The sequence below is a fragment of the Pseudochaenichthys georgianus genome, chromosome 5 (genome assembly GCF_902827115.2).
Source record: "Pseudochaenichthys georgianus chromosome 5, fPseGeo1.2, whole genome shotgun sequence".
Classification (NCBI taxonomy): Eukaryota; Metazoa; Chordata; class Actinopteri; order Perciformes; family Channichthyidae; genus Pseudochaenichthys; species Pseudochaenichthys georgianus.
This window is the reverse complement of record NC_047507.1, coordinates 15974868-15986949: the sequence shown is the minus strand read 5'-3', so window position 1 is coordinate 15986949 and position 12082 is coordinate 15974868. Positions and strand designations below refer to the sequence as shown.

The following is a 12082-nucleotide window of genomic DNA, read 5'->3' as shown; positions in this document are numbered from 1 at the left end:
TAAATATGTAATTCTTACATCACGTTTCTCCGGTTTGAACTGACGGTTTTGATGTGTTTCAGTCGGGCTTTCGACCTAACCACAGCACTGAGACTTCACTTGTTAAGGTCTTAAATGACATCCATTTGAACACAGACAGTGGCAGAATATCAGTGTTAGTATTATTAGATCTCAGCGCTGCCTTTGATACTGTTGACCACAACATATTGTTAGACCGTCTTGAAAACTGGGTGGGAGTTTCAGCAACAGCTCTAAACTGGTTTAGCTCCTACTTGAAGGACAGAACAAACTTTGTCTCAACAGGCAATTACAAATCAACCCTGATAAATATTTCATTTCATTTAATTTCAAACCTTTATTTACCCAGGTGTATCCCATTGAGATCATTGATCTCTTTTTCAAGGGAGACCTGCTCAAGTAGGTTCCACATGAAACATAAAAACATAAACAGAACAACAAAAAGGACATCTTACAGCATCATTACAGGGATTACAATTTACAATAACTATCCACATGAGCAGGTACCAACAGCTTCCAACCGAGCTTTAAAAACATTTAGTGGCACCAGATTGCTCAGTTTCCATTTCAATTTCAGACTATTCCAAGACAGAGGAGCTGCACATCTAAAAGCTAATATGTCATGCGGGGTTCCTCAAGGCTCCATCTTAGGACCTTTGCTTTTTAATATTTATATGCTACCTCTGGCTGAAATTATTAAAAAGAGCGATCTAAGCCATCACATCTATGCAGACGACACCCAGATTTATTTTAAAATTACACCGGGAGACTATTCTCAGATTAGAACACTGAGCAAGTGCATTGAGCACATCACTGACTGGATGACTCAGAACTTTCTCCAATTAAACAAACAAAAAACTGAGATCATTGTTTTTGGAGCAAAGAAGGACCGATTAAAAGTAATCACAGAGCTTCAGTCGGCAGACTACAAAGTAACTCACAAAGCAAGAAATCTGGGTGTAGTGATGGACTCAGACCTGAATTTTAACAGTCACATTACAACAGTGATTAGGTCTTCTACCACCTGAAGAATATATCAAGGATTTAAAAAACTAATTTCGCAACAGGATTTAGAAAAACTTGTCCATGCTTTTATTTTCAGTAGACTCGACTACTGCAATAGTGTATTCACAGGGCTCACTAAAAAATCTATCGTAAAGCTGCAGCTGATTCAGAACGCTGCTGCTCGAGTAGGCTACTCACTGACACTAGAAAAGTGGATCACATCACTCCGGTTCTGAGATCATTACACTGGCTTCCAGTCTGCCAAAGAATTGATTTTAAAATACTACTGCTAGTTTTTAAATCACTAAATGGCTTAGGACTGAGGTATATAGACGACCTACTCCATCACTATGAAGCATCCAGAAGTCTCAGGTCTTCTGGGTCGGGTCTGCCCTCTGTTCCGAGAATAACCACTAAACATGGAAAAGCAGCTTTTAGTTATTATGCCCCAACAATTTGGAACAAACTGCCTAAATCATGCACGTCCGCCAAAACACTTACTATTTTTAAATCCCGACTAAAAACGCACCTATTTTCCGCTTTTAATTGAGCTGCCCATACTCACACTACAGTATGCCTTTTCAGTCATGTATTCTGTACCTGCTGTTTATTTATTTAATTTATTTCATTACCTTTGCTTATTATGCCTGTTTTTAAATGCCTTTTTAATAATGTATTTGTGCTGTATTTGTTCTTAAATGTCGTTTGCTATTAATCTGTAAAGCACTTTGAATCGCCACGTGCTGAAAAGTGTTATATAAATAAAATTGCCTTGCCTACTTCTGTAAGAGTCATTTTCTACTTTACAAAGGGTTTCGATTTTGCACAATTCAGTCTAAGGGTGGGGAATTTTCTACTATGGCAAAAGGGGAACTAAATACCATAAAGCAGGCCAATAAACATATCAGCAAACCCACCTCTTTTCTTTTCTTGTCTTTGAGATTACTTACATTCATTATTGATTTACTGACGTTCACTAATGATTCATGTGTGCACATTCAAATATATACAGGCCAAAGCAAAGAACACAGACAAAAGAAGTAGAAATAATTGAACAGTTTATGATTCAGGTTCAAAGTACACAAAACAACCTAAATGTCCGTAATGCTTTTGAAAGTGCTAAGACAGAGAATGATGGAAAAAAGCTGTTACTTCTCCGAAACCAAAACAAAATATTGAAATACTTTATTGAAGTCAAATAAACAGAACATTCACGAACTATCTGTTGTAGCATTCCATTCATTAACATCATCCATAGCTATTTAATTTGATCCAGAATCAGTTTGAATCTGAAGTTTTCAAAGCTGCCATCAAAACAACTATAAATACAACATTTTCTAAATGACGTTAACATGAGCAGCCCACCCAAAAAGTAAGGAAACAAAAACATCAGTTCTCTCTTTTCAGTCCCAAGCTTTAAATCTCACACTTCGGCCTCTTTCCGTCCCTCCAGCAGACCATCCTCTGTTCCGGTTGCTGTCAATTCGGTTTGGGCTCTTTGGCGCTCGGCGTCTGTTATGGTCATCGGGTGCAGAGGGAAAAATCCTGCCAACCCTGCGGACAGAAAGGAAGACGATAACTTTTCTAACAATCTCTTGCAGAGACATTGCTTTGAATTGCCAACATCGTAATAGTACTAGACAGTAGTCATTCCTTAAGGTAGAAGATACTATACTAAACAAGAATTCATAAAAAAAGAGTCAACACAGAGACATATATTTTTAGATGAGTACTGCCTTAAAGGTGTAGGCACTCATAAAAGTTATGTATGGCTTTCTTGATCAAACAAATCAGTATGAGCAGCACAGTTCTTCTAAGACAGACATACTATTGTGGAGTGTTGATCCACCTTTAAAGAGAATGCTCACTTAGTTAATACACACCTAGAAGTTTGGCAACTGGCTTTGTAGTGTGTGCTCCACAGCCGATCCAGTACTTGATGCGGTCGAAGTTGAGGCTGACAAGTTTCTCGTTGCAGATGTTTGGGAGAGGGTCGTAGGAACCAAGCTGCTCCAAATATTTACCATCTCTTGCCCTTTTGTTGTAAGCTGCCACAATGCGGTAAAAGGGTCTGTTAGCTTGTTTGTGGCCTGCAAGAGCAAATCGGAGGACAACGTAACCCCCATGATACTTCTTCAGCAGGAGCGATGCTGCAGAAGGACATAAGCACAGTCAAGCATTGTCAAATAGCAGTATTGATGTGCATAGGGTGGACTAAATATCTCTGGATACAGCAAGACTAATCAGAAGCACACACAACTCTGCTTCATAAAACGACCATTGAGTTAAGATACAGTATGTGTGATAAATCAATTAGTTTTTAGTGTGGATATTCAACAGACATTCACTCCCGTTTTATTTTTCAGTTCACACACTCTCCGTAGTCAGAGGACAGTTAGCGCACATCCAAGGCCCTCGTTCGTTACCACAGTGATCATCAATAAATTACACATGTTTTATTACTGATAATTAATTGGTTTAACAAAAATATTTAAACGAAAGACCACTTTCAAGGTCATGCTACCTATTGACTCCAAAATCTATACAATATATACACAACACTGGACAAGTGAGACACACCTGTTTTAATACGATTTTATGGCTTTTTCTATTTTATGTGAATATGTTATGAACATCCAGCAGTTTCTTTCTTAAGAAGGCAAATGTCCTTTAAATAGCTTCCAAATAACTACAGATCAATGCAGCATTACATTACTACAATGGGTAAGTAGAGCACACCTCTTTTTATTGGATTTAAGTCACCCTTCTCATGTATGTGATTTGTGTTGCTTCATGTTACCTATTGACTCCAAATCTATACCATGTGCTATAACGATAGTTACGGCTGTAACTACGGTTCTATGAGTCCCGGATGACCGCCAGAGGCGGTGCTTTAGCACTGGATATGTCCATCGCGCGCATGCGCAGCACGAGTACCAATAACAACAAAGTCACCTGTGACCCACGTGACACCGGCTATATCCGCCGGTATCGTCAGAGGATCTGTTCCCCGAATCTTCTCGCGAGCACACAAGAATTCTGAGTGACAGGGAACTCTGGCGGTCATCCGGGACTCATAGAACCGTAGTTACAGCCGTAACTATCGTTCTATTTCGTCCCTACTGATCGCCAGAGGCGGTGCTTTAGCACTGGATGACCTATACCAACAATGTCATGAAGAATCCAAGCCCTTGCTCACCACTGGAAGCAGCGGAGCTCGGCAAAAGGACCACGCCCAAAGAATGGGGAGTGGCGACATTGACCTGATGACAACTGGAGAATGTGCCAGAAGACGCCCACGACGCCGCGGCGCAGATGGTCTCCAGGGGCACCCCTCTCAGGGCAGCCCAATATGTTGAGATGCTCCTTGTAGAGTGGCATCTCAGCCTGGTGGCAGGGGGCGGCCACTGGCCCCGTAAGCCTGTGAGATGGTATCGACAACCCAGTGGGGAAGCCACTGGTTAGAGGGCCTAACCTCCTTTAGTGCCGCCAGGGCAAACTCAAGAGTTGCTCCTCCTGCCGTATACAGGCAGTAGCCTTGATATACGCCCTTTGGGCACCCCCCGGGCACAGCAACTTCGATGTGCCGTACTCCTGAATGTCAAAGCGTGCCAGCTGGGCAGGCTGATTGAAGTGAGTTTGTGGAAGGACCCCGGGCGGGAATGCCACATTTGCCCAAGGGGCAACGCATGAGAGTCCCACCTCGGGCATGTATTGTTTATGGAGAGGACATGCAACTCCCCGACTCGCTTCCCTGAGGCTATGGCAAGCAGAAATGCTGCCTTTGTGGGCAGCCACCTAAGCCCCACCTGGGCCAGGGGCTCGAAGGGAGGAGGTGATAGGGCATCCGGCAGCAAGGGCAGGTCCCAAGCCGGAGCCCTCGGGGTGCAAGGGGGACGCTGCCGTAAAGCCCCTCTCATAAAGAGGGACACCGACCTGTGGCACCCCGCCGTGGCGCCGTCGACCCGAACATGTTAGGCAGAATCGCAGCCACATTTCAGAGTGGAGTGAGAACGTCCACTATCTAGAAGGGACTGTTGTCTAAGCAACAATGTACATGCTGTCCCCAAGGAACATGCACATTCTTGCCCCCCAGTTGGGGTAGAAAGTGCGTGAGTGCAAGCTGCACGGCCCGAAGCTCTAGCACGTTGACCTGGCGCGCACTCTGCTGGGCAGACCACTGACCCTGAACGGTCCTGCCCTGCCGCACTGCACCCCACCCTGAGAGACATGCACCTATGGTGATGGTCTCCTGGCGGGATGGGATGGCGCCCATGGGCACGCCTACCAGAGATAGGCCACATCTGCATGGGGCACAACGACAGCGGGCCTAAGGGCCCAGCGGCCGAGGCAGCTGCCAGTCTGCCCAAGGGCCGGAGGAACTGAATATAAGGCACCCTCTTGGAAAGCAGCCGCCGACCACCCCCGGGATTTCAGAGCCCAGCCCCCCGGACCCTGGAGCCTCTTGGGGGGGTTCCGGTAAGGCTCTGGGGCACGAGGCCGCCTGGAAGGCGGGTGACATGGGGCACAAAAGTCATTGGGAGGCGGTTGAGTGGGCCGCTAAGACCTCTGCAGACCACCCCTGTAATCCAGCGGCTGAGTGCGGCTGCTAGAGCGGCCCCTGGGCCTGCTGGGAGTGGGCACAGGTCTGCGAGGACCCGAGTGCTGCTGCCTGGTCTGCCTAGCTTGGGCGGCACACTCCAGTGCCTCCAGGGCAGCTGATCTAAACAGCTCCCCTGGCTCGACTGGTACGCGACGGAGGACTCTCCGTCAACCGGAGGAGGTGCGTCAGCCGAAGGAGGGGTGCCAACCGAAGGAGGGGCGCTAGCAGCCCCTACACCGGGCCCAGGCTGAAGGGCCAAGAGGCGACTTCATCATGCCCCTATCGGCAGCTAGCCGATCCACTTTAGAGGACAGCCTATTTCTAGTCCTTCTATTGGGGGGGAGCACACAAAGCCATCGCTCCCTCAAGTCGCCGGGAACGGCCGAATTGATCTGGAGGAGTATGTGACAAGGAGAGGTGTCTGTTGGCTGCTGCCAGACGTTCCACCTCAGTGATTCGAGCCACTCTGAGCACCCGAGGCATGCAGCTACAGCTCATGCAGGCGTTTACCGTGAGAACCTCCCTCAGATGCTCGAATTTCGTCCCCACTGACCGCCAGAAGCGGCCGAGGCAGGAGGGGCAGCGGTCGTGGCCGTCCTCGGGCTCAAGAGAAACCCTACAGGCGCTACATGAATGAACCATTCTGTAGGTAGCCAGATGCAGCGTAGCCAGGAGCGGGTGCGGGAACACAGCCTTCACCAGCTACCTGCTTAATGGAAAGAGTAGAGCGTTGCTGCTACTCGCCGAACAGAAAGAGGGATGTAATTACACCCACGTTACGGCAGAGGGAGCGGGAGCGAGATCACTGCCTTCACCTAGCTGGATTAGTAAATAAGGCAGTTTACCAAGAGCGGGGGCGAAAACACTGCCTTCACTGGCTGAGCTAGAGGCGAGTGCCAGATGCAGCGTAACCGGGAGCGGGTGCGGGAACACAGCCTTCACCAGCTACCTACTTAACGGAACCAGGCAGTTTAGCGTCTACCAGGAGCGGGGGCGAGAACACTGCCTTCACTGGTTAAATTAAGACGAATGCCAGATGCAGCGTAACCGGGAGCGGGTGCGGGAACACAGCCTTCACCAGCTACCTGCTTAACAGGATAAACAAGGCAGTTTAGCGTCTACCAGGAGCGGGGGCGAGAACACTGCCTTCACTGGTTGAGTTAGAGACGAATGCCAGATGCAGTGTAACCGGGAGCGGGTGCGGGAACACAGCCTTCACCAGCTACCTGCTTAACAGGATAAACAAGGCAGTTTAGCGTCTACCAGGAGCGGGGGCGAGAACTGCCTTCACTGGTTGAGTTAGAGACGAATGCCAGATGCAGTGTAACCGGGAGCGGGTGCGGGAACACAGCCTTCACCGGCTACCTGCTGAACGGGAAGAGTAGAGCGGTGCTACTACTCGCCGAACAGAAAAAGGGATGTAGCTACATCCGCATTACCGGTAGAGGGAGCGGGAGTGAGAGCACTGCCTTCACCTAGCTGGGTAAAATAAAGAAGCTAACAGTATACGCAAGACGTTAGCCGAGCGGCTGCTGCTAACGATCAAGCGAGATCAAGTCAAATAACACATGTTTAAGACCAGATAACTAGCTTCTAAAGAATAGAATAGCACAGAGCCGTAGTTACAGCAGTAACCATGGCCAGGGCTCACACGGCATCTAACCGTAGTTACAGTACTAACTATGGCCAGTACTTACACGGCTTAGAACCGTAGTTACAGTCGTAACTCTGGCCAGTACTTGCACGGCTTGGATACTTACACAGCATAGAGCCGTAGTTACAGTAGTAACTCTGGCCAGTACTTGCATGGTTTAGGACCGTAGTTACAGTAGTAACTATGGCCAGTACTTACACGGCATAGAGCCGTAGTTACAGTAGTAACTCTGGCCAGTACTTGCATGGTTTAGAACCGTAGTTACAGTAGTAACTATGGCCAGTACTTACACGGCATAGAGCCGTAGTTACGGTATTGCCTATGGCCAGTACGTGCACGGCTTGGAACCGTAGTTACAGTAGTAACTATGGCCAGTACTTACGGCTTAACCCCGTAGTTACAGTATTAACTATGGCCAGTACTTACACAGCTTGGAACCGTAGTTACAGTAGTAATTATGGCCAGTACTTCCGGCTAAGAACCGTAGTTACAATAGTAACTGTGGCCGGTGCCTAAAAGTGTCAGCCAACGGCTGCCCACTAGACAATATAATATTGGGAGGATGAAATCCTCCTTAATGGCCATACATGCAGAGCACACGGCACACACAGTGAAGATTGTTCTCTGCATATCGTCCTAGTGCTAGGAGTCTAGTACTAGGAGCAGTAAATACCACGATACAGCGCTACTGCAACTACACCATGCGTTTACCGGGAGCAGCAGCGAGAGCACTGCCCTCACCGGCTGAGTTAAATAATGAAGCTTAACCGTACATGCAAGGTGTTAGCCAAGCGGCTGCTGCTAACAATCAAGCAACCAAGTCAGAACACAATGTTAAGACCAGATAATTAGCTTCTAAGAAAGAGAACAGCCCGCATAGAACCGTGTCTGGTTACAGTAGTAACCGCACATGCCGAGCACACAGCACCCGCCGTGAAGATGTTCTCTGCAGATCATCCTAGTGCTAGGAGTCTAGTACTAGGAGCAGTAATACAACGAACTAGCGCTACTGCAATCAAACCCTATGCTACAGGGAGCGGGAGCACTGCCCTGAGTTAATAGTTAAGCTCAACAGCAAGGTGTTAGCCAAGCGGCTGCTGCTAACAACCAAGCGACCAAGTCAGAACACAAATGTTAAGACCAGATAATAGCTTCTCGGAAATAGAAAGTACTTACCTTACTTTCTGCATCTAAACGAAAAACGGGTTTAAAGTATGACACTCTTGGCTTTCCATACTAAATCGAATGAGGGACGCAGCCAAAGCTGGGACTCAAATGCTAATGATAGCTCGGGCACAACGCCACAAGCAGAACTTTCAGAAGAGCATAAGGGCAACTTTATGGGAGAGGAAGCGGGAACACTGTCGTCATCAGAAAGTCTAAGCCACAAACAATCAGACGGTAATCAGGACAACTTGGCTGGGAGCGGGTGTGGAAACACAGCCATCACTAGCCACAAGCTGACACAAACCTGTCTGTCGCGGCTCTGCACAGCCGGCGCAGCTCCTGGAGGACGCGTCTAACGACCCGTAGCCCCGACTGTCAGTCGCGAAGCTTCACGCGGCCAGCTGTTTGCAGAGAAATCCCTCCGATCAAACGCTCAAACCTGAACGCTGTAGGCTACGAAAACGTAGCCACGGTACCCTCGCGCAGCGAGAAGATGAAAAGGAACAGATCCTCTGACAATACCGGCGGATATAGCCGGTGTCACGTGGGTCACAGGTGACTTTGTTGTTATTGGTACTCGAGCTGCGCATGCGCGCGATGGACATATCCAGTGCTAAAGCACCGCCTCTGGCGGTCAGTAGGGACGAAATAGAACTACACTGGACAAATGACACAAAAACGTTTTTGATTTGATCTTTTTCTATTTTAGAAGAGTATTTCTATTAAGAAATTAAGCAATTCTACATTTTTAAGTTAATTTATTTTCAACTTTCCATGTCATATCATATGACCCTATTGCATTTTAGTATACCTTCAATTTTGTACTGACACATTTTTAAATCATGCCTAAAGTAAATCCCATATGACATTCTGACATTTTTAAGTGTGACAAATTACCTCAATTTCTAATACCACAATAGTTGTAACTCTGGCACAGCAATTACCGTCTGGATAAATAAAGTATTATCTTGTCTTTGCTGATTCTCTTTCTATTTATGTGACTACACCTATCCCACATGTTATGATTGCTTGTGTTGCTGAAATCCAGCCCCAGGCCCTGCTGCCACAAGAAAAAAACATTAAAGACATCATGAAGAGACTGTTCACACTGTATACTCACATAACTGAACCATGGTGTTGGCTGGAATATCCTGCAACAAACGAAAAGTTACCTTTAAACCAATGTGTATAAACTATGTTTCTAAACAATGCCAGCAATTAGTGTGATACTGTCATACATTAATTACATATCCGATTAGTCTGAAACATCATGTATGTCAACAGTAGGGCTAACGTTATGTAGCTGTTGCTAAAAGCTAACTTTTACAGCAAAGAGCATCTCCTGTTTCAACACTACGTAGTTTAAAAATAAGCAAAGAATGAACAACATACCTCAACGGATGTTGAACGTAGTAAAGCACAATGTTCCTAGATGTCGGTCCCCTTTTTTAAATCGCTATATCAACGTTAATAACTCTATGTTTTCAGCAGCAGAAGAGCAGTGTGACATTTGTCAGGGGGCCGCCATGTTTAAACAGGAAGTGACGTGCGGCCTCAACGTCATTGCATATATTTGACACCAGATGGCGCTGTTGCACTTCTCTAAACTAAGGACGCTTGATGTGAACGCTTTTGCTTCAGAGGGAAATATGTTTAAAAGACAATGAAAATACTTTTAAATAATTTATCTCAGCCTTGAAAATATCCCTCAAATTGGAAAAAGTATCCAATTGACATTGGTTTCACCATATATCATCCAATCATTATATTGTTATCAATGCTGAAAACAACAAGCTTCTTTCATACAAATACTGGGCTATAATTATAGACCATCTGCTGTCATGGAAATATCATATAAGATAAGATAAGATAGAACTTTATTGATCCCAAATTGGGACATTTGTATATGACATTTCCTTGCAACGTTTTTACTATAGTTATACTATGTGGTAAACTTGTTCTTCAATTTAAATACAACACTGCTTAACCAAAGATAATATGATAACATATTGTAGGTCGGCTCCATAGGGAACTCTATGAATCAGCCCACCATCATAACATAATTCAGATCCGACAACAAAATTGTGTCTGACCAAAACCATATCCTAAACAGTGAATTCACATTTTTACTATCAAATCAGATGCAGGGATTCAACATTTTATAAGGTTAGGTTGAACACTTTTGTGCACCAGTAAATCCTTAAATGAAATATAAAAACGTAATACCATGTGCAATGTGCGTTAAATATAAAAAGTTAAGCCTTACACATTAACAGAATCTGAATGACTTAATTGATTCCCAGGGAAATTGGTTGATAGGTTTGACTCATATATAAAGCCATGATGTACAATTAGATAGAAGAGACGTTCATTTAGTTGATTAAAGACTTCTATTCAATTCAAGAAAAAAATTCTTGCAGTAAAAATATATACACTGTTTCCATTCAAATTCCTAATTACATTCAAGTGTTGTATGCTTATATTATAATCATATGTTTGCTACGACAGGATGCTTTTGTATTATTATTACCATTATTAATATTGGCACTTTTAACTCTTTGTGGTGGAGCTACAGTAACTTAAACCTGTATTTACATGATATTACCCTACATTTAGTGTATAATGTAGTGCACAACGGGAATGCTAAAGAAAAGTTAAATCACATAACCTAATTACATTCATTTGACCGAATACATTTAAAAAAGTAATGATTTCTTTGCTTTTGGTGATAAGCAAAACACACATTTTAAGTTCTAAAGCTTTTTAAAAGTGTATTCTATTGCATTCAATATAAGTCTCAGTGGTGGGATAAAGCTTTCCTTCATACCGCTTTCAGACAATACAATCATCACTGCATATAGTAGACTGCACATACCAAGACCCACAATTCTCTTATTCATTCATGTTAAATGTTAATATTATACTAAATCTGATTTGCAATAACTGAAATCTAATGTTCATTTGATGTAAAGGATTGTCAAATTGTATTTGATCTTATCTTATCCTGTATGTGTATAATATAACTTATATGTATCTAAATGAAATTATTAAAATACATGAATATTACTTACTATTTCCAGATGTAGTAAAGGTATTTGAGCCAGTACAAATATAATATCATAATTATGATGAACATCATATTTAAAAATATGACTTTGTAAACATTATGATCTCTGGTTACAACAGTCAGACAGGCCATGATTCACCTTCTCTTTTCATCAATTTCTATTCGACATCGGTTGTGTGTTTTACATCGGCAACACATTGAGTTTTAAATTAGTTTCCACTGTCGACCCCAGCAGAGATGAAAGACTGATTTCCTATGAGCATTCGTGAATTCAGGGGTCATTGCGGTGCCTGATGTCGTCCGAGTGCACAGAGATTTCTGCCCACTGAGAGCCCGGCTGCCCCCCCCCCACACACACACACACACACACCACACACACACACACACACACACACACACACACACACACACACACACACACACACACACACACACACACACACACACACACACACACACACACACACACACACACACACACACACACACACACACACACACACACACACACACACAGTCATGGAACATGGTGATTTCACACTTCTGTTGTGTAAAGCTTGTTTTTCTG

General features: G+C 44.5%; 1 protein-coding gene across 1 annotated transcript; it reads right to left on the bottom strand.

Annotated features, from left to right (window-relative positions):
* Positions 1-2064: 2064 nt before the first annotated feature.
* mrps16 (mitochondrial ribosomal protein S16) lies at positions 2065-9973 on the bottom strand. The gene is made up of 4 exons (XM_034083291.1): positions 9840-9973; positions 9568-9598; positions 2907-3173; positions 2065-2577 (listed from the first exon to the last, which is right to left on the bottom strand). Exons 2-4 carry the CDS (start codon positions 9578-9580, stop codon positions 2447-2449), a joined length of 411 nt encoding a protein of 136 aa, XP_033939182.1. The 5' UTR covers positions 9581-9598; positions 9840-9973; the 3' UTR covers positions 2065-2446.
* Positions 9974-12082: the final 2109 nt, after the last annotated feature.

Bases quoted from the DNA above. Each gene is read 5' to 3' on its own strand.
- mrps16 (XM_034083291.1), bottom strand. The intron at 2,578-2,906 runs GTGTGTATTAAC...TTCTGTCCGCAG, and splicing joins GCCAGTTGCCAAACTTCTAG to GGTTGGCAGGATTTTTCCCT.